The sequence below is a fragment of the Stegodyphus dumicola genome, chromosome 10 (genome assembly GCF_044657685.1).
Source record: "Stegodyphus dumicola isolate Sdum_Otavi_A_Nest chromosome 10, ASM4465768v1".
In the NCBI taxonomy this organism is placed as follows: domain Eukaryota; kingdom Metazoa; phylum Arthropoda; class Arachnida; order Araneae; family Eresidae; genus Stegodyphus; species Stegodyphus dumicola.
Genome location: NC_140777.1, coordinates 170,242,116 through 170,266,266, shown reverse-complemented (window position 1 = coordinate 170,266,266; position 24,151 = coordinate 170,242,116). Strand labels below are relative to the sequence as shown.

The following is a 24,151-nucleotide window of genomic DNA, read 5'->3' as shown; positions in this document are numbered from 1 at the left end:
TCGAGGAAATAAGTTTTAATGAAATGCGTATAATTTAATATTCCGCACAATGTCATGTGATGTACACATTGGATTTTTTTAAAATTTATGATCTGTGTATTTGCTGGAATAGCGCTTCTGAATTTCTTAAGAAGATTTACATTCACAACACAGCTAATTGTTTTGCACAAGAGGCCTCGGTGTTTGACTCATTTTTTGCTAAGATTAACCACTTTTACAATATCACAGAAAAATTTTTAAAATGTAAAACTAATTCATAACATATAAAGGTGTATGGCTACTTAACTCAAATTACTTATTGCTCCTAACAGCTAATTTTAGAAATTTCTATGAGATCGCCTTTATTCCTTATGATTGGTAGGATACCAACTGAAATAATATAAAACAATTAATGCAACTTCTCGCTGATAGCAACTAGCTGTTAATCAACAATAAACTGATAGCAACTAGCTGTGAATCAACAATAAACTGATAGCAACTAGCTGTTAATCAACAATAAACTGGCTTACGACTCCAACAGACTCTATCCAAAGTTACGGTATTGTCTGTGGAGGTTAAGAAAAACACAACTAACTTTTTTAACAGTTACGAAATGTATCACTATTGAGCGCCCAACATTTCTATTTGTATGAGCGGCATTTTACCGTGAAAATCTGCATAACCCTCTGCACTGAGCGAACACGTGACAAAACAAGAACATGACAGAAAGAAATCAATATAAAACTATTGCCAGTAAAACTTTGAAATAAATGTCGTAAATTAAATGCTCCATGTATTAAACGAATGAAGCTTATAAAAGAAACTTTTTACAAAAATTTGGATGTAGAAAATTTGAACAACAGGAAAAAATAAATTACGTTTTGATATAAGTATAGTGTTCCTAGTACATTCGGATGTTCCGTAGGTTTGTTCACACGTTTCCGGATTTACTCGCGTAATAATAAAATAAACCAAATCATTACCAAAGAAATTATATTGTCTAATGAATGAAGATGAGTGAGAAAGAGGGTTGATGCGAAAAAGAAAAAAAAAAAAAAAAAAAAAAATAAATAAATAAAAAAAAAAGACATATTGGAACCTTTGAATACACTAAGGCACCGCCTTCACAAGATTTGCAGTCCTAGATACAAATTGCTCATTTTCCTATTTTTCGATAGACAAAAATACCGCTATGAGGATATAGGATTATATGGAGGCCCCTTTAAACCTCAGCACGAAAAGGTAATGAGGAATGAAACTCAAAATGTGGATTACACTAAAATCGCATACCCTACAACCTAAAGTTTGATTTTACAGAAAACTATGCAGTACAAAGTCCGTAATCCGGACGTCCATTATCTGGAATGATCTATAATCGGGACCTCAAAGCCACAAACTTATGCATGCGCGTGTCCGCTACGCATGCGCGTAAAGCCAGTAAAGCGTTTACACATGCGCGCTTCCGATAGTGAAGAAAGTGACAGACAGGTTATTCAAAACGAAAAAATTTCGATTGACAAGTTAGTCGGTATTCTCGACACAGCAATTACAGGATTTGAACAGTGGAACTTTGTAACTGAACAAGAAATTATGTCTGTTTATAGAAGAAAGAATTAAAGAGAAAGTATTAGCACAAAAAACGAAGCAACTTAAACAATTTACATTGAAAGAAATGTTTAATGAAGCAAACAAATAAATATTAAGCTTTTTTTTTTGGTAAATTTTGATACTCTTTAGATCATAATTGCTCTTTATTTCATAAATTACGGTTTCGTATTTTTAATTGTATAATTTCTGCATGCCATCTTACCAGATTTAAATTGATGATGTATAATCCGGAAAACCCCTAATCCGGAATCACCGAAGTCCCGATTATGGACTTTGTACTGTATACAGTTCAAAATTTTCGACTTTTTCCTTCCAAAAATAAATTATACATGCATAATATGATTCTGATTTAACATCCATAATATCGTACATATTTGCAGTATTGTGAATTTTTTTTTAAATTTTATTTCCTCTTATACAATTTGTCAACCAAAGTGCACAAAGATATATTTAAAATTATTTATTTAATGCACCAGTACAAAGAATTCTATTACTTAAAAGCAAATATTATTATTATTATTATTTTTTCATGCAGGCTCTCTTCACTTTATAATACAAGTGAATTATTATTTTTTTTTTATTTCAGTTGAAATTTTGTGCTTCACTGTTTCACACATCTTTACATATACTGCCACCGCACGTTTTATAAATATTTCATCTTGCATTTGGATCTCTGCAATTCCAAGGAAGCAGAAGTATGGATTACCAAGGAAAATTAAGCTCAGTTGTAAAGAAAAATAAACAAATTTCTTTTCTGCTTTTGCACCAGTGTATTTACTTAAAAGTATTGGAATTCCAAATTTATTTTTTAGGATAATTTTAGCAGTTTTCCCCTAATACTCCAAATTTCAATATAATTAAATGCTTAATAAAATTTGCAAATAAAAAAAAAAGAATTTACATTATAAATTTTTTTATCTATATAAAATTATTATTTACAAAAATATATACTGATGAAATAATGATTTAAATCTAGCCTTCAGCACCCAAAGGCTTATTCAGTGTTACAATGCACTGCACATTTCTAATCAAATACAAAGGTCAATAGGATAGGTCTGAAATTCAATTTTTCTGGTCTGCAATTTCAAGTACTTTTCACCACATTCTATGCACTGCCTTCTTCGAAATAAGTTGGCAAACTAACTCTAGGGAGTTAAAGAGACTCCCTAACGTTCACAGAATGTTATCTTCATTGAAGAATCACCTTCCATTTGAGACTATTTTTCATGTCAGGCAACAGCATGAAGTCATATGAAGCAGGAAGTGGACTACAAGGAAGGTCCTTCATCAGCCTCATACTCACCAAACAATCAGTGCAAAATTTAAAAGGTTGCAGCAGCATTTTATGATAAACCATGTGTTTACCCTTAAGTGTGAAGAGATATTTTTGAAAGCCTGAGCAACAGGAACTCCTTGGTGTATTTATTTTGCTGTGACCATCTTCTCTGTTCCTGACATTACTGCTCTTCTAATGTTAAAGAACAGAGCCATTATTCTTTTTTCCTCGTAGACTGGGACTTTGACATACAAGCAGATTTTCTTCTTCAGACAACTAGATTTTTCTAACGTGAAGAGAGTTGTACATAAATGTGTGAATATTCAAACATTCTTTCACATGGCGCCAGGTCACATGCTTATAGGCCTCGAGCATCTTCCCTATTCTGTGACAGACTAGGCTAAGCACCCTGACTATGAAGACTTTTAGGCTGCAGTTTGTTCTCTAGAACTCCAAATAGCAACTAGATATGGTAGTTATGATAATGGCACACATTTCGCAGTACGGAAGATATTTCTTCTAATTGCTAATCAACACTCAAACTACAAATAAAGCCTACTGCCTAGTATTCTACTTTTGATCGTGATGGCACTGTGAGCACTTCTCACTGTCACAGTTCAGAAAGAATAAATACTAGAGCTAGTCCAACAGCTAGCTAACAGTGCAGGTTCAAAGTATTTCAGTACACATCTAGTTTTCACAAAGTATAGACTGCATCATCCTACAAAATCTTACTACTAACTTGTACTATAAAAGGAGACACATGAACATTATCTTGTATTTTAAGTGGCTAGCTTATATAATTCATATCGTTAAAAAATTCAATTTGAAATATAACAGATCAGTCAATTACTTTGGAAAAATCTCCATTAAATCCAACTAATTTCAATCAAAAGAAATCCAGCAGCTTCACATAAAAGGGTTGTGGTAAAAATTTTTGAAATTTAAAAGATAAAATAGAATTAAAAATAATAATAATAAAATAAAAACTTGAAACACAGCTCAAAGGCCATTTCAAATTTTTTCTAAATCTCATTTGAATGGCTTTACAGTTCAGCTGATTCTTCATTTGACACATGAAGAATTAAAATTTGTTTCTTATTAATGGAATCTTTTATAAACAAAACTAGGAGTATAACTTTTTGAGTATAATACATTAGAGAACAGCAAAGTTATCAATAGCTACTTTTAGCTTGAACAATGTACAAAGTTTTGCACTTTGTACACAAAATTGTTTAACAAAATTTTTGTCTGGGAAAAAAAATGAACCTTTACAAAATTGTAAGGAAAAGAAATTGAAATAAATATTTTTTTATCATGTGGATTGGTCTAAGAGCATATGTATACTGTATGAGTAATGTGCTCTTCATTAACAAGCTAGTTACACTTGAAACTACTTTTCCTACACAAGTAAGGCTAAAGACTTGGAATTTTTCATTTATATATAGGCCCACCAGTGGCCGAACGGTAAAGACGCTGAACACTGGTAGTTCGATCCGAGATTCGAATCCCGCAAACGGGCTGGCTGCATTCGTGGTTTTCCCCATGTGCAACGTTTTTACAAGTCAGTTTCCCTTAGAACGTCCTCCACGAAGGCACCCCCTCCCTTTAGGCAGATAGCCCTTGTGTGCTTTGTCATAATTGAATAATCCCAAGCCCAGTCTCATTTATATATAAAAAATGGGAAAGATTATTTTTCCCAATGAATTTTTGAAAAAAATTAGGTTATTCACAGAATGTAAGAAATTTTCTGATACATATAATCACAGAAGACTCATATAAGACTTACTGAAGTATACCAGGAGATAAAAAATAAGCAATGTATATAAATATAGTTTGATGGACAATTATGGACCTTCTTATATCCAAAATATAACATTCTTTAATTTCCTCCTAAACTTAAAATCATATTTTAACATTATTTCAGCCTAAATAGATTGGTATGACTGCAGCAGACAGTTAAAATTTTGCAATTGTTTAAGACAGCCAATAAATTTATTTGTAACTTCTTATTCAATTATTTATTGGGGAAGAAAAACTTAGCTACATATTATTAGAATGACCTACTTAATAGTATTTGATACTGAAGAACTCATTCATAATAAATTTCTTTCTGATGCTTATATATATATATATATATATATATATATATATATATATATTTAAATTTTATTTAATAAATTTTTACCAAAGAAATTATGCAATTAAAAAACACCTCCTCCTTTGTTTTTTTAAATTTTGTCATCCCAAAATACTAACTTCTGAAGATATATTACAATTTATTTTGAAAGTTTTATCTTTCTGCAACTTAATACATTATGCATTCTGTGTCTCACTGAAATATCCTAGAATTTTTATATGCAACATATTAGTAAATAATTAAACTAGTCAAGATAATTCCAGCATTAATTACTAAAATGCTTCATACCTGAAATCATGATAAAGGTCAATTTATCATAACATGTCTTCTTACAGAAAACTTTGCAATGGGAAAAAATCTGTATGAAATTATTATTTATTATACATTTGAAAAAGATTAATTCAGTGAATAGTTTGAAGCATAATAATGCCAAAAATCTTAAAGTTAAATATTAATCTTTTTTTTTTTTTTTTTTTTTTTTTGTTAACAGTTTGATAATTTCTCAACATGAAGACTTCATAAAGAAGTAAATTATCTGTCAGAAATTTTACGATTAAGTTTTCTTGAATTTCAATATTTTGAACCACAACTTTTATAAAACCTATGTTATATATTAACTATGTTATGAAAGCTTTCAACCAGAAAATGCATCATATGATAAAAACTTTATACTTTTTCTCAATTTTCACAAGAAGGAAAGTTAAATGTTGTGAATGCTTTTTTAATAAGAATAAAATAAACTTTTTCAAATCTTTATTTGCAGCAGTTCGCATTAATTCATCACAGGCATATATATATCTCACCAGACAGATTTTATTAATCCACATTTTCAACTTACGCATGTCACATTTTATACTGCATTAAAAAATATGTCAAACTAGTAAATTTAATCACTGCACATATTGTTAGACAACGGATAATAACATATTTTGGCATTATATATACATATATAATAAATACAAATGTAGTATTTAAAAAGGATTTATGTAATTACATAAATCCTTTTTAATGAGAATAAAACAAACTTTTTCAAATCATTAATTGCAATAGTTTTATTAATTCATCACAGGCATATATATCACCGGAGGTATTTCCTTAATTCACATTTTATAATTTACACATGTCATTTGCACAAATAAGTAGCCAAATTTAATCACTGCAATATTGTTAAAAAGGGAACAATATATTACTTTTTCATAAATAATAATATTTTATCTTCATATAATAAATATGTATACATAAAGAACTAATATGAAAACATAAATATATATCTGAACATTATAACAGCAAAACATGTCTGAAAGCCTTAAAATGTGACAATATTTTCCTAATGGGAAACTGTCAGTACCAAAATAAATAAAAAATGTACAATTAAATGAATATTAGGATAATTAGTTATATTTTATTTAAAATAGCTTTATTTTTATCAACAAGAACAACCTTTAAAACACTTAAATTTTGCAATAACATTCCTTTTTTTATTAAACAGAATGTAACACTAGTTTGATCTTAAAAATTATGATGTTGCATTTACACTTTCCATATGATATTTCATACATAACCAATTTTCATAACAAAAATAAGACAGAAAGAAATAACAAGATTAAACCGATGCATATCAGAATGTTATCTGAAGTGCATTAAATTGTTTGAAACCAAAATAAGATTAGAGCTGAACCATTTTCTTAAAGTTTTGGTTACAGTATTTCTTTTACATTCTATTATTTTAAGTATCAAATTGAGTATCATATCAAATTGGTGCTCATACAGAATGGCAATTTAATTTCACTTTTATACACAACCTTTAAATAAGTTTGAATTTTACTTTAATTCCACCAAAAGAAAATTTTATTTGTCTTACATTTTCTTCAACAGCAATCTTCTTAAATCTCTGAGTTAAATGTATCTACAGAAATAGGAATTTATACAACATCTGAAGCTCTTAAAAATATTCAAGCATATCCTTGTAAAATCAGGCAGACAAAGAGAAATATAAAATTTACTTACAACCTAACAATTACATTTAGTGTAGCCTTGCAAATGAAAACGAATTATGTAAATATGACATTTTTAATTTACTTCTTAAACAAAATGAAAAGTACAACTGAATTACATAACTGTAGTGGAATGATTTTCTATAGGAAAGGGTTGAAAAAAAATTACCTTTCATTTTAAAACCTTAAAATAGCTAATCTGCAATCTCTAGAGTAAAACACTCAAAAAAATTAAATAACTGTTATTATTAACAGACCATTTAAAAAAGTGGCTATAGACTTTACTTTCTCACATTCTGATTCTAATTATAAAATTTCTCGATATAGAGTAGAGATTTTTGTGAAAGCAATTTCAGTATTATGGGTGGGAAAGTCCTGTAAATATAAAATCTTACTGTTAGAGTAATCTCCATCCCTTACAGCAAAAGTTCCAATTAGTGGCATACACTAAAACTATACTACCCTGGTTACCACTTTCAAAATAATGTGTTTTTTCTTAAATTCTGGAAAAATATTAAATTTATGATGAATCATTACAATGTATTTGAAATCTTAAAACTTTAACTAAGTGGCAATGCATTTTGGATCTAATCATGAAGACTGTATTAAAACAACTTATAAGGTATTTTCTACTTCCTTTCCACGCCTTTGTGGTGTAATTGGAAGCGTACTCGATGCATATTCGAAAGGTCCATGGTTCAAGTCCCCATAAAGGCACTGCAAATTTTTCACGTTCTCCTGCTTAAAAAAAAAACCTAATGACTATGAGCTTTTACTAGATAAATTAATACAATTAATTTATTAGCTGTTGTCATAAATTTTCATTCATTAAGATGATATTTACATCGTTTAAACATTTTACCTTCTTTAAAGCATAAGCTTATACTATATACCATGTAATAAAAAATCTCATGAATGGATAAAGGCAGAATATTTATATTATTACATTGATATATAATTGCAATAATGAATATTTTAGCTATTGATGAATGGAAACAATGGCAAATGAGAGCTTTTTTCTTTAAATCTAGGAGCTCAGAAGATAGGAAGGAAGTAAATTTCAACTTGGCACTAACCTCTTCGCTCCCAGTGCATGACATGACATGTGTCAATTTCCCTTTGTGGGCCCACCACATACTGTTTGATATTCTGAAATCGAATGCTTTATTCCAAACCTTTAAATAGGCATAAATTATGTCAGAATGCTGCTTAACTTTATTGAAGGAATCGCCTGAGGATCAGCCTTGTTGTGATGAATGTTATATATCATTTTGTTCTATGAATGTTAAATGTGCGATGCTTGCAATGCTCATTCAGAATTTAGAAATGTTTCATGCATAGCAAATGGCTTAAAATTTTGTCTGTAAATATGTTAGCAATATAATAGGCACTGTTATAGATTTTTACTTCATTATTGTAAGGAAATAATTTAAATATGCAAATACAATCATTATTACTATATATTGCACATCAATGTATTATAAATTTTTTGATTTTTTGTTTATATTATACAAAATAAAATTTAAACAATGTAAGCAAATGTTTCAATAATAAAAAATAAAATAAAAAAAAAAAAAAGATTTTATAGGAATTGCTTTTATATATTATGCTTACTCACAAAGCACACTCGGGTACATGGACATTCAGCTCGCCAAGGTCATAAGCAAATATGGGAACATTTTCTCGATACTGGGAGTGAAGAATCATGTTGCATTAAGTTTATTTACTTGACTAAAAAAAAAGTGTTAGAAAAATTAGGCAACCATAATGCTTTCTAAAATAATGTTTCTTTGAAAATTGAAATAGAAATTATGAATCAATTATGGAATGGAAATTATGAATCAATTTACAGCAAATGATTGAAATTCTGAGACCGTGGAAAATAAGAACATTGATTTTTTTAAAATCAGAGCTGGTTTACACACATTTTATTAAAATTTTTTCTAAGAAGTTTTCATTCTTCATTGCAATAAGGAATTTTCTGTATCACTATATATAGATATATTACTTTTTAAAGATTTTTCTTATCAAATACTAGTTAAGATATATTTTTAATAAAAATGAAATAAAAAAGTCACCCGATCTTTATATGTTCTATTTTCAGCTTCCACAAAAAGTTTCTGAGGGATAAACTGTGGTTAATTTTAGTTGCACTTACATACATATATATATATATAGGGCAGCTTGCACTTATATATATATATAACAATGAGGAAAGTATCTCAACTAATGCTCACTACACTTTTTCTTTGTGATTTATTTTCTTTTTTACATAGCACAAAGTTTTTGCACCAGAACATCTATCTGAAGTACATAATCTAATAAATCTCAAGCCTCTGATTAGTAAATTAAAAATATTTTTAAAAATTTAAATAATTATGAAATTACAAAAACAAATTAAATATCAGTCAAGTTGAACAAATCTTAACTGCAAGCTAATATTAATAGTACTATAACAATCTCAGGTGCCGATCAAATATGTTTGCACCAAGAAACAGTTCATATCCAAAACTACCACATGGGTGCACTTCTGATATAATAGTAAAATGTTCAACTACAGTGAAACAGACCCATGATTCATCCTCAAGATCATTTCCCATCTTCATGGGGAACTATAGTGCCATGCTTCCTATGTGTGCTAATACGGTGACGTGGGCAAGTTGCTAAGTGAGCAAAATGCCTCACCACCACAAAAGATGACCTCAGATATGACAAGAACAGAACCCCTGCCTACCTGGGAGCAAATGACAAAAATGTCACACACCCAAAGGTGCAACAATAGGCCCAATTAGGCATGTCCACACTGAGGCTATGGCTGACTAATATGGCCACTGAAGCTATCACTATGACCTGTCACATTCTCTCATAACGCATTCAAAATGCTTAGTGGTGGGAAGGTATGTAGTCATCTCGAGGGCCAATCCGATGATACCACCACTAAACAGCTTAAGTATTTGAAACTATTGTATGAGTGCACTTTCGCAGTAGTGGTTAAGGTATTTAACTATAACAAATCAGACACACGATTGAACCCCAAGATAATTTACCATTCTCAAGGACATGTACAGGTTGAAGCAAGGCTGTCAACTGCACGTTCCCAAAGGTACATTGGGTACTGCTTGTTAACTTTTTAGCTTTATCCCAATTTTGATAGAGAACATCCAAAGGGAGAAGGGTATCCAAAGATCTCCAATCACTAATGATACTAAACAGAACTTTCAGCTCAGTGTGAATTCTGAGTACCACCTTGCCACAAAAGCACTATTACATTTATGAACAAACGCACCTGCCTCAGGATTCAAATGTCCGCCCATTGATATAGCAGTCAACCTCATTCATTAATCACGGCACCAACTGGGTAGCCATTCTCAATAACATGGGGAATTCATTGCACAGCACTTCCCATCTGTTGTGATAGATGGTAACATAAGCAAACAGCCAAATCCAAGGACTACCAGTAAGCATATTGCCTGGGACTGCCACAGTACATATTAGATGAAAGTTTTTTAGTAGAATAAAAAAATATCACTAATTGTCACATACATATTTATAAAATATCTCTAAATAAAAACTTAGAGATTGAGGTTTCTTATTTCAAATTATTTCATTTTTTTAAATTCAGATAACTATGTTATATTATTTAGCTAAAATACAGTAAACTCTTGCTGAATCAGGAGTTATATCATTTACACATAATACATATAGAGAAATAGTGTTTTGCAAAGTTACCTTTCTATGGGGGAAAAAGGGAGTTGGGTATAGTTCAGATTAAGAAAGCAGGTACAATCTATACAAATCTAAATATTATTGTAATTAAAAGGGAAAAATAAACCAACCATATATTAATTGAAAGGATTTTTATTACTGCTTAATAAGCAGGTAAACAATGCAATCATTTTTTAAATAGCTTGTAATTTTTGCTTGGGGCAATGTTTGAAGCAACCCATTAAATGTTTTACTGCAAAGTTTTCAACATCCCTCATGTGCTTCTTTTTCTAGAAGTGCATTGTAATTTTTGTTATCATTTTAGATTATTACTTGAGCTCTTATATATGTTAAAATTAGCATTTAACAACCTTTTTTTCCTTTATTTTATATGAAAATATACTTAAAAAATTGCTTATCTTGTAAAATAACTTTCAGAAGCGCTATTCAAATTAGTCCAAAGTTTTAATTGATAAAAACCCATTGATAAAGTTTAAAATTAATAAAACAACATAATGAAGACTATTTACAGTAAGTAACAAAGTTTAAAATGAAGACAATGTGGTAAATCTTGTAGCACAGAGAAGTATCACTTTCTAACTTTTTAGAAAATGAATCATCACTCTCATCTGCATTAGTAAATGGTTTATTAACCATACGAGGGTATTATTCCTCTGATAAATAGCGCCTTCCCGCCATAATAGACTGCAGGTGAGGCTTTCCAAAATAAAGAGAAGAAACAGAAATATACCTGAAGGCAATACAAAACGTAACAGAACTCCGCATAGTAAACCTAAAACACCGTACATAGAAGAGAGGAAAAAAAGGAATTGGATATAAATCAGACATGCAAATGTTTATATTAGCACATCCTGATTTAAAGAGCCCACGTCTGTTTACGCTTTCCCCTCCACCCTTTCAACAGTTGATGAACAAAATACCAAAATCAGGCAGAATATATCAAACTCTCAGGAACCTAAAACTGTGTTCATTTCAAAAGTAATGGACATAGGATGCCACTAATGGTCTTTAGAAAAATGTTCCAGCTTAAAATGAGTATACGCATCACCCGTCCTCTGAATGCAATCTCTAGTGATGGGTGGATGGGATGCCCGGCTGTAAGAGAGACGTTCTTAGGGAATGCATATATGGGATGCCCATCCTGAAAGGGTTAAAACAGTTGACAACTTCTGGACAGAACTAATGACAATAAGCATTTAATGTTGATGAATTCACTTGTTCCCATTTAAGCTTAATCATTTTTATGCAGTGTATTATGTTGAATTGCTTATAGAAATGGGTGAAAGAAAGTTACAAAAAGGAATTATTGCTTTTGAGCAGACTTACAAGCAAGTAGCACCAATACTTATAGACTTCTTGTTGAGAAAGTAAACCCTGTTGTAAATTCTTGCATTAGACAAATTAAATAGAGACAAGAAAACACATATACACAAAATTGCATTTCACAAGTCTGTATTTAGCAAGGGTTTTTATTGTCCGTGATTTATTTTTTAGATTTAATTTTTAAAAAATTTCAAAGAATTTTGAGTCTTTCAAATATTCAGAGGAAATATTATACTGATTTACTGATGGAACTGTCATTCTAATGAAGCAATTAATTTTGCTGAGAAAAATTTTGTGACACAGAAATGAGACAAACACTAAAATACCTTTTTTGTTAAAGATTTAAATTCATTCATAATATAGATTAGAAGAAAAACTATGACAACTACACTGAAAACGATATCATTATCATTAGTGTGAGGCAGATATACAGAAATTCCTATATTATACAAATTTAAGATAAAATTTATCTAAATAATTTTCAAAACCAAAAGTCAATATTAAAAAAAAAAAAAAAAAAAAAAAAAAAAAGAACAAGCTAAACATTCATAAACATAAGAGTTAATATTGAGATATTGCAGTAATTAGATTGAGATATCAATATTATTAAGGGAAAAATATAAGATAACTCACAAAAGTATTAATTTCCGGAATACATTCATTCAGTTTTCAGAATTGTGGAAGATTATGCATTAGCATTTATGCAGTTTTCAGTATAATGCTATTTCAAATTTAGATATAACCATGACCATGCAGCTTTAAAAGTATTTAAAAAACATATTCATGTTGTTCACAAAATATAATAATAACAAGATCTGCACTTTTTTTACACACTCTAGTAACAATCAGCAGTATATTTTATGAAGAATAAGCAGTATATTTTAAGAAAATATATCTTGAAATTTTCAAAAAAGGAAAGCTTGATTATTACTGCAGGATTTCCTCCTAAAAATATGAAGAATAAAATATTATAAGATAATTTGCATAAAAAAATGCAATTAGTTAGTTAAATTTTTTCCCTTTAAATTTGATGTTATTATAATAAGTTATTTATAACATCAAATTTAACAAATAAATAAACATCAGCATTCAAGATCACACAAAATGAAAAAGTTACAACAGGGTTCGTACACATTTCTGCACATGGAAATTAGGTACTTTTAAGGACCATTAATGAAAAAAATTAAGGACCTATGAGCAAATGAGAATTGAATAAATTCAATTAAAAATATTATTCTATGCCTGAATTTCACTTTTGTAATACCATCCTAAAAATAAAATAGATCCATAAGTAGTATGCATTATTACTAAACATGAATTAACTAACATAATTATTAATAAGTTTGAGAATAAAATAAACTTCATGCAGTTTATCAAGTAGCATTAAATATTTTACACTTATAATATTTGGACATATTTAAAAGAAGATAAGTGGCATTTACGTTTTATTAATAGTTCGCTTTATGCTGCTTTTTTTTTTTTTTTTTTTTTTGTCTCATTTTTCTCACATTACTTGGTCAGTCTAGAAGTTTAGCAAATAGTAGAGAGATTTTATGTCAAACGGCATAAGTTAAAATGAGAAGTGAGATCATAATCTGCATGACTCATAACAAAAGACTGAATGTTGTCCCTCTGCTGCTTGTCTATAGAGAGACCTGCTGATTGGAACAAACCTGAAAGGCCCGATGTAGGCATGGTTGGCAAGTGTTGAAAGTTAGTCAAGCTCTGCTTAATGCAGTTAATGTCATAGCTTTGTTTAGAGTTCCAGCCATTGTGACCCAGTTAATATACTTTAAGGTTCCAATAAGCCATTAAAGCACCAGAGGTGATAAGTTATTTTATATATATTATAAGTCTCAGGAGATACAAAGTATAAGTTTTACTTTATGGTGTTGATGGTTACTTGATGAGTGTTGGATAATGTTCCATCAAAGTTCATCATCCTGTGTTCTCCACACAAAGGATTTGGCGATTGGATCCCATAAAAAAAATCCCAGTCGCCTTTTAAAAGGGGGAGTATACAAGGCATTTCTCCCACCTTGTTGGCGACCCTTCGTGGTGTAGTGGTTTGCACACTGGTAGCGGTATTCCAGAGATCCGCGGTTCGATTCCCGGCGAAGCATTGTTAATTTTTTATCTTTCCTGCTTTCAAAAACACCTAATGTCTCTACAAGCCTTCCCAAACATTTTGGCTAGTTTATATCAATTTCCTTATCTTTAATTATCGATCTTTTCTGACAATAATTAGAAATTTGTCTCAATATGCAAACCAATGTTCTCGCTAGTTTCTGTGTGCTTTATCTCCTAATTTGTCAACCTCTCCACAATGTACTATGAGGGTTTACTTGATCTGGTAAAAGTTAAATAGTCCCCCCCCCCTCTGATAGACGTGAAGCAAATTATCACTGTATCTGAAAGTAACTACAATATCAGACAAAGAACTTAGAACATAAAGGCATGTTCTGATGCTAACAAAGTCAATTACAGCTCAACGGTGATGTAATTAAACAAGAACAGTCAAATTCAAACTAAAAATGAGGACTAGTGGTCAAAGATAATACAATTTAATTTTAATTTAATCTGGCTCAGTAATTCTATTATATGAGGAAAAAACACTAAATGCATTTAGAATGTACAGAAAAAGCGGCTAATTTTATTCCTTTAGTAATATGAACATTCAGAAGAAATACGAAATATATATGCAGGGTTCGTACACATTTCTGCACATGAAAATTAAGCACTTTTAAGGACTTTTAAGGACCATTAATGAAAAAAATTAAGGACCTATGAGCAAATGGGAACTGAATAAATTCAATTAAAAATATTATCTATGCCTGAATTTCACTTTTGTGATACCATCCTAAAAAAAATAAAATAGATCTCTAAGTAGTCTGTATTATTACTAAACATGAATTAATTAACATAATTATTAATAAGTTTGAGAATAAAATAAACTTCAATTTATCAAGTAGCATTAAATATTTTACACTTATAACAGATGGACATATTTGAAAGAAGATAAGTGTTATTTACGTTTTACTCACAGTTAGCTTTATGTTGATTTTTTTAAATGTCTCATTTTGTCACGTACTTGGTCAGTCTAGAGGTTGAGTAAATAGCATGTAGATTTTATGTCAAACGGCAGAGAAGATCATAATCAGCATGATTCAGAACAGAAGACTGAATGTTGTTATTGCTGCTGCTTGTCTAGAGGGAGACTTGCTCATTAGAATAAACCTGAAAGGCCTGATGTAGGTTCGCAAGTGTTGAAAGTTAGCCGGGCTCTGTTTGATGCAGTTAGTGTCGTAGCTTCGTGTAGAATTTCAGGGGTTGAAACCCAGTTAATATACTTCAAGGTTCCAATAAGCCATTAAAGCACAAGACGTGATAAGTTGTTTTATATATAAGTCTCAGTAGATGCAAAGAATAAGTTTTACTTGAATTTTTACGTTTTTGTGTTTTATCTTGTGACCACAGTGAGTATTAATGAAAGGCAATAACTCGGTTTAATACGTAGAGGTAATTTTTGAGGGTAAGCAGTTAGTTATAAATAATTAAATTAGGTAATTAGATAACCTTAGTCATTATGGACTTACATTGCCAAAATTAAATTTTATTTTTTAACAATATTTGTTAAAAAAGCTCTATTAAAATCAAAATCTAATCAAATTTCACAGTTTAAAATGCATGTAATTTATAACATTGATTCTTAAACGATATTAGAATAATTACACATTAAAAACTACAAAACATTTATGTTTTGTAACAACAACACTCATCAAAATATTTATCCGTCATTTTAATATGAAGCCTTCCCAAACATTTTGGCTAGTTTATATCGATTTCCTTCTCTTTAAGCATCTTTTCTAACAATTAGAGATTTGTCTCAAAATGCAAACCAATGCTCTCGCTAGTTTCTGCATCAACCTAACTGCTTTATCTTGTAACTTGTCAACCTCTCCACAATGTACCTATGAGGGTTTACTTGATCTGGTAAAAGTTAAATAGTCGAAAACCCCCAACTGATGTGAAGCAAACTATCGCTATGTCTGAAAATAACTAAAATATCAGACAAAGGTTTAAATAAGCCTCTTATATAAAAAGAACAAAGAATACAAAGGCATGTTCTGATGCTAACAAAATCATTTACAGCTCCCGGTGACGTAATTAAACAAAAACAGTCAAATTCAAACTAAAAGTGTGGACTAGTTGTCGAAGATTATATAATTTAATTTTAATTTAATCTGGCTCCGTAACTCTATCATATGAGGAAATTATAGTAAAGGCTGAAATCATAAACAATTGGGTAATTTACATAATAATAACTGCACATTTCTTTGAAGAATAATTTTCTTTGTCTTTATTATTTTATTTCTTCAACATGTTTCCTTTTCATTTTAGAATTTTTGGATTTAATTAAAGATTTCCGTTATTCTAAAAAACATGAAATGCATTTAGAATGTATAGAAAATGGCTAATTTTATTTCTTTAGTAATATGAACATTCAGAAGAAATATATATGGTAAAGACCGGTTACAGAGCCAATGTGGCAGAATTTTTAGAATTTAGTGACATACCGAACAACAAAATCTAGAAATGGCACATCTTTTAGAATTTAGAGCAGGCATAGGAAGCAGAATTTAGGCTCCACATAGATTGCATCAGGTGGGAAAATGCCTAGTTCCAGCTCTGTCTATGATGCATTAAAACATATTAGATGAATCTTTTAAATTGTAAGTTTTCAATTTCTCTATTAATAAAAAAATCTCTTTCTATAATTTGCCTGCCCATGTGACAAGATTAGAAGCATTTTTGTTATTTTCCATGCTTGTGTCTAGTGAAAAGTAGAGAAAATAAAGGGAAGATAAACATGTTAAGAAAATGATTCTAGTATCGGGAGTAAAACATTCAAATATTATGTTTTCATTGTTCTTCCAGACGTTCTCCAAAAAGTAAGAAGTTCATCGCAAACTTTCAGTAAAATATATCCATTACGTGTTGATACCATGGAGACATTTTTCATTTTGCCACATATTTCTCAAATTTTCTAGAATCGTGGGTCAATAAATCTTGCCTTCAAATCTTTATAAACTTTCCAAGCTGCAATGGCTAAAATACCAAAGAAAAATTATCCCTACCAATTCAATAACAGCAAAAAGCCAAAAATATTTTGGAAAAGAAAAGGAGGGAAAAAGTGTAAAATTAATTTTACACAGAAAACTGATACATACTCTGAGAATTTTGAATATTCTGAGACAATCACATGGGAAAAACTTTTACAATGAAAAAATTAAAAAGAAGATATTTTTAACTAATTAAATAGCTAATTTTGCTTTTGCTGAGAGCCATTTCGTAAATTGTGCTTTATAGCATTATAACTTCTTTATTTTTCAAAGTCAAAATATTGTATAATAAGTTGCCAAAATTAAATTTTATAATATGATAGCAAAAATTAAAAATGTTTTATTTTAATGCTATTTTTTAAATATAATTTCAATATATTACCTTTATTTTAATAAAATTTATCAATGTTAGGATGTTTTTAAAAAAAAATCGTCCAAAAATTCTCAGATCTTGGAATTAAAAATTTTCTATAGAAACTGATCTTAAAATCGCCAAAATGTTGATAAGTCACCAAATTTAGAACCGCTTAATAAAAGAATTCACATCTTTAAAAGCGAAAAGTTGTTTAAGAGCTATTTAAAAAAATGAATTTTGCTATGCTTATGTTTTACTTCTTGCTTAGAACCTCGAGTATCCCATCACTCTTATATTAGAAACAGAACAAATTATAACCGATGAACCCATTCAAAAGGGATAACCATATACATCAGTGAATTGCCAAAAATATTCCTCCAAAATGCTAATTCACACTCAAAATGGCAGTCGTAAAAACAGAGAGAAATTTCAGATGATTAAAATTAAGGACCTTCAACTGATTTTGGCCAAAATTAAGGACTTTTAAGGACCAAAAATTGATTAAAAAAATTTAAGGACTTTTAAGGACCGTACGAACCCTGAAATAAAGACAAATCAACTGTTAAAATTTTCTTTGAAAAATTTATACTACACATAACCATATTTATATTTATATGGAAAAGATACCTTTGAACATTTCTAAAGGAAAGACAATTGCAAATCTATGGCAAGCATATGAAAGACTGGACAGCCTCTTCACTACAGAAAATGAAGATGGTTATTACTAAATTATATGCGGCTTAAGTGTCTGTTTGTAGCCAATAGTTTATTGGTTGCTTACGTAACTGTACTAACCAATGGGGTGAAGTTGCCACAGCATTCAAATAGTCTATATACACTGATACCATACATGCAGTTATCACTGTTTTAATTAAATTATCATGGTATTTTTAAGAACATTTAAATATTTTTAATTCATACAATTGTTGCTTATTATGCATTTAACTATATTTACATATGAATTACCTAGAAACTTGCAAACGTTGAGAAATTAAAGGAGACGAAACCAAATAACAAGACGTGCGTAGTACATCTCATCAGGTAGGTTTAGCCAAACTCCTATGCTAAATATCTTTCTGCGTAAAGAGTTTAAAATTTTGCCCGATTTTATTCCGCCACTATATTTTAAACTAAATTTTCAGCTGAACGCAAATTGAGCGTGTCAGGGGGAACGTGAACATTTGCTTGCATTAGCAATCATCTGTTTATAATCAATTTATAATATCTAGAACAGCGGTCATTTCAAATGACCGTCGGTCTTTCTAGTTACTAAATAAGCACCTAATGTTACTTTTATAACAAATTTACAAAGAAAAGAGAACATCTGTGGAGTTGTAAGGAAAAAGAAACCATAAAAACTGATACACAGTCAAAATATCTGCTTCTGCTATACAATAATGGTATTTTAATATAATTCTTTAGATATTAAGAGAAACCAAAATCTAGCTAAGTGATTGATTATGCATCATCAGAAATGAAAATTTTGTTTGTTATTTACCTATTTTCAAATCAAAACGAACACATGAAGCATACCCAGACAGCTACTTTTGCAACAACAACTTGGAATTTCCACCACATATAGCTCTAAGGACTATATTTGACTGAACAATTAAAATTACTTCAACATTTATCATCTTCTCTATAAAGATTAGGAAAATCCTTATCAGCATAAACTTCTTTGTCTATAAATGTTTTGTACACAAAGATTTGGAGCCTGTGTTATATATAAAATTTTATATTACAAAACATCAACTCTATTTTTTAAAATGACTAGATAAATTTCGACCATTCCACGTTATAAAATTCAGGACACCAGAATACTAAATAACAGCATAAGTCAAATTCAAGACTTTCTACAGTTCCTCAAGGTCTCAGATATAAATCGACAGCAATAAAACTGTTTAAACATTTTAAAACAGCATGTCATCAAATCTTAAATAATATAAGTTATAAAAAAATAAATATAATGGAGAAAATGAAATACATAGAGCATAGTTTAAACATGAAAGCATGGTAAAAATGTAATATATTTAAAGAAATTTGAATAATAATGTTAATTTTGAATCTTACATGTTTCACAACATTTATAAATTCAAGAAGAAAAAATACCAGAATGCATTTTTTACCTTACAGATGCTCTCAAATGAAGAAGTCTATATTTGTACCAGGACTTCCCTCATTATATGAAGATTCATACATCATAACACACCACAATTACAACAGCAATCGTGTAACCATTCAATAGGTATACAAAGAATGGTTATTAACGGGACAAAGAGTTTACAAGAGGAATAAAAATTCACATTATCAGATTACCATTTAATATTCAATTTATAGGAGAAACAAAGATTCACATTATAAGATTGCTATTTAATATCAATCTGTTAATTTTCTTAATCCTCTTAGCCTTACGGATTTAGCCCTCAAATTTCAAATTTCCTCAAAATGTCATGAATAAAATTGTATTTTCTGGATTATAATTAAAAAACGACTCTCATTTTGTTCCTTGATTCCTTACCTTCCATTATACAACCAACCTGAAATCAGATTCATTAAATGCTGGCAGATATTTTCACATGTAATGTATATGAAAGCCAGACTAGTCTTCTAGAAGGAATTTTCCAACCGTAACGCTGAGAGAGTTTTAATGTATAAAATTTAAAGGATAAAAACTTTGCAGTTTGATTCTAATTAAAAAGGCAGGAGGGCTAACAACTACAAAATTACCAGAATTTGCAGATTATTTCTATTTTTATGAAAAGTACTGAACCAAAGGCTGCTGAAAAATTATGGAAATATTCAAAGTCGAATACGTAAGCATACGCATGTGTATCTGCGAAGTTGGGGATGTAAGCGCATGAGAGGTTTCTGGAAATTTGCGAGCTTGTACATTTTCATAACTTTCAACGTGTTTCTAGCAAGAATTGGGTAAATTTTATAAGTTATCAGGTAAAATGAGCAGTTATGAACAGATGATGGAATGAGATGGATAACTGTTGGTAAACTAGAGGCAGGCCAATCACAAGCACAGATGGCTACAGTGCTCAATGTAATGCCCAATGTTATCTGCAATTTATAGTAAGTTTCATAACACTGGATCCATATCAAGAAGACCCAGGCATGATCGACAATGACGAATGAGGATCGTTATTTGGGACTTTCTGAATGGCGACATAAGACTGCCACAGCTTCACAGCTTTCACATGAGTTGTATGATGCCACTGGAACCCAAGTTTTATGGTATATAATTACGTGAAAGCACGTGAGATAGGGATGTATGTCAGAAGCCTGCTGTTTGCGTCCTGTTTACTGCAGCAGACAAGAGAAGGCATTTAGCATAGTGCAGGCAACATGCACTTTGAACCAGACTTCAGTGGAGTACCATGCTTTTTAGAGATGGGTTGAGATTCAGCTTGGACATAGATTTTCAGCATACCTGCATCTGGAGAGAACCTGGAACACGATACCATCCCTCCCTCATCAGGGAAAAAGACCATTCGGTGTTGCAGGTGTAATGGTTTGGGCAGACATTATGTTGGACTGCTGCACACCTTTGCATGTGTCTGACAGAGGCTCTCTGACTGCTATGAAGTATACACTGGGGATACTAAAGCTGTATGTTTGCTTTACAAGAGTACAGCTGGTTCTAGTTCCCGTCAATGAAAAACAATGTTCGCCCGCATAGGACTCAGCTAGTCGCCAATAATCTGGGAAGTAAGGATATTCGCCAGATAGACTGGTGAGCTACATCTCCTGACCTTAACACTATAGAGCAAGTCTGGGACACTCTTAGGAGGACAATTTCATTTAGTCATCCCCCTCCGAGAATCATCCTATAATTGAAAACTGCTTGCTGCAGGAATGGGATCAACTGCCACTGGGACTCCTCAACTATCTCCTGTCCAGTATGCAGTAATGCTGCATGACCTGTACGGCAGTGGACAGGAGACCATATCCCATATTAGACTAATTTTCAGTTTGACATCACAATGTTGATTTTGAACATCCCTGCGCTACAAATACAATAAATCATTTTTGAATGGTAAATGCAAACTCATTTTCAAATGGTACATCCCTTTCTTTGTTTTAAATGTATAGTCATACCAAATTTCATTAAAATCAGTCTATTAGGTTTTCAGAAATTCAACATAAGATGCGAATTATCTTAATTTTGTTTAATAGTGCAGTTTGCACTTGCTTGAACTATAATTAATTCAAAGATAAGAGGTAAGTATCCATTATGAAAATTAAGTGTTGTTTTGTGATTACTACTAAGTATTATTTTTAACTTAATCATTAATAGGTATAATTTCTATAATACTCAAAAGACTGTTTTTACAACAGATTAAAATCCTTACCATACACTAAAATATGCAGACAATTAATTCCTTGGCACTGCATTAGAATTATTAAAGTTACATTTTATTAATTCTATACAGAAGATTGGAACAGTTGATAAAATCTTGACTGGCTAAAAAATGGAGATTTAACAGGGAATGATTCTTATTTTTTAGCCTATGACACACTGAACAGTTGATTATCTTCATGCTCTTGTGTAAAACAACCTTATAAGCAGAGTTAATTCAATGCAATTTGGATCAATCAAAGATTTATACCTGATCAGTAAATAAAGAAATAATTTCTTAAAAGCTCAAATGAAAATTTTAATTTGTCCAAATGAATGTTCAGAGCAATTAAACCACTTGCTACTATAAAGAAAATAACTGAAAAATTCATAAAACTGATTTTATATCATGTCCAAACAACCCATTTTATTTTGCAATATAAAAATACAAATGCAATATATTAAGCTTTGAAATGCTGCAAAAAGACAATATTAGCACAATCTCTTGTACATGCTATTTATTTGCAAATGCATCGAGTTACAATTATTTGCTTGGAAAACATTTTGTGTGCAATAATACTATGCACTAGCTGTATGTAGTTTCTGATGGATTGCCAGAGTGTGCATGTCTCATCATTTTTTTCAATCATGCAGTCTAATTTATCAGATCTAAAAGCATTTAGACTCTGCATCTGTATACCAGAAGACTCTCATTACCTTCCTTCTGCAGGTAGACCTCCTTTCTTGGAGATATACCAAAGAATATATAACTGTGATGCAATACAGTAACCACTATCTGGAATTCTGTAGAGATTTTGGTGCAAACTGCAGCTCTGTAGGGATTCCATGCATTAAAATTTCTTATATGAATAAAATATGCAGATAATGCACACTGTTATTTCTATTCTTTGAATTTTATTCTATAAGTAGCAGAATAATTATCCAAGAGATCAATGCTGCCTTCATTCAATTGCAGTTGTGGAATTATGGAGATTTCCCTTATTTTCTTAATGCTTTTGAAGAAATACACAAATGGAAAATTGAAAGCTACCATTTTGGTAAAAAAAAAAAACATTTTTATACTTGCCAGCACACGACACCCAAAAATCAGGAAAATTTTCTTAATGACAAAAAGCTTTTTTTAATAATAAATATATGTAGACAGAAAATAAATTTTAAAAAAGTCTGAAAGCTTCTGATTTTACATTATGCCCAAAGGGGTGTTTTTTTAACATTTTGTGTGTTACCTTTATTTATTAAATATCATGTTCTTCACATTTAAACCATAAAATTCAGTTCAACAGCAATATTGCAAAATAATTTTTAAATGAGCATATCTTTAGAATTTCCGATACAGTCTCTCGCGCAGGAGATAAAAATGTTTTTTTCGTACAGTTTTGCCATTGTTTGCTTTCAAATCGTTTAGTTTGTTAATCAAAAATTTGTTGAAGTGTTACAAAATATAAAATTGAAAACAAAACAAATTTCAAATTCAAATTTGGGCTTCCACATGCCCATATTCTATGGAAAATTATGTTATTCAAATTTTGATGGCTCTAGGTACCGTTGTTTTATCACAATTCGAGAAACATACATACATTTATGCAGATTCTTCATTATTTAATTTCTTAAAATATAACACAGGGCTCTAATATTTGATGGCAACAATTTGAAAAGTGAACCAACATTTATAGTGAATCCATACGAAATGCCAAAACGAAATTATAGTTCTGGGCAAATTGCCTCTTTGGACTAATACAAGAATTAACTTAAGATATTAATTAATTAAATGATAATTAATTAATATCTGAAAGCTCAGTTATTACACTTACTTCCAAAAGTTAAGTACGGAGAGGAAAATGCTAATTTCCGGATGCCAATCAGAATTGAAGAGGATGCAATTCGCTGCAGAGGTAGATGGAAATATGCAAATATGTTAGGTAACTGCCAATCGCGCTTTCATGTCAAGAAATATGCAAAAAAGGCAGTATTATAAGCCAGCCAGCTTCATGAAGGGTTACAGAAGTTGATTGTAAGTGCTGATAGAAGGTGTTTAAAACTTTCGTACAATTTGTTTTCAAGACATACGTGTTTCTATGACTTCCAGAGGATGAATGGAAGATTCTGAGCACTCGCGTGCTGCGGTACGCATTGAAGCAGGACAGTCGATCAGAGATCTTGTTCTTTTCTTCAGCGTTCATCATTCTATAATTTCACATTTATGGAAACAATTCCAAACACCACAGACAGTTGTACGAAGGCCCGAAAGCCAGTTGCTTAAA

At 30.5% G+C, this 24,151-nt stretch overlaps 2 protein-coding genes across 5 annotated transcripts in view; one reads left to right on the top strand and one right to left on the bottom strand.

The window, feature by feature from the left end:
* LOC118200274 (uncharacterized) overlaps positions 1-9,528 on the top strand; it is a 30,279-nt gene extending 20,751 nt beyond the window's left edge. Inside the window, exon 3 of one of the 3 annotated variants that reach the window (XM_035372222.2) lies at positions 8,029-9,528. In XM_035372222.2, the coding sequence (XP_035228113.2) occupies positions 8,029-8,054 (26 nt within the window). In that variant the 3' untranslated portion in view covers positions 8,055-9,528. Of the gene's footprint in view, positions 1-2,173; positions 2,345-8,028 lie in introns of those variants that run through there. The other 2 variants (XM_035372220.2, XM_035372219.2) reach the window with 2 other exon arrangements.
* The window catches only part of LOC118190420 (uncharacterized), a 75,048-nt gene continuing 56,638 nt past the window's right edge, over positions 5,742-24,151 (bottom strand). For both annotated transcript variants that reach the window (XM_085825864.1, XM_085825865.1), the window contains one exon: positions 5,742-12,991. In XM_085825864.1, coding sequence (XP_085681990.1) covers positions 12,974-12,991 — 18 coding nt within the window. In that variant the 3' untranslated portion in view covers positions 5,742-12,973. The remainder of the gene's footprint in view (positions 12,992-24,151) is intronic.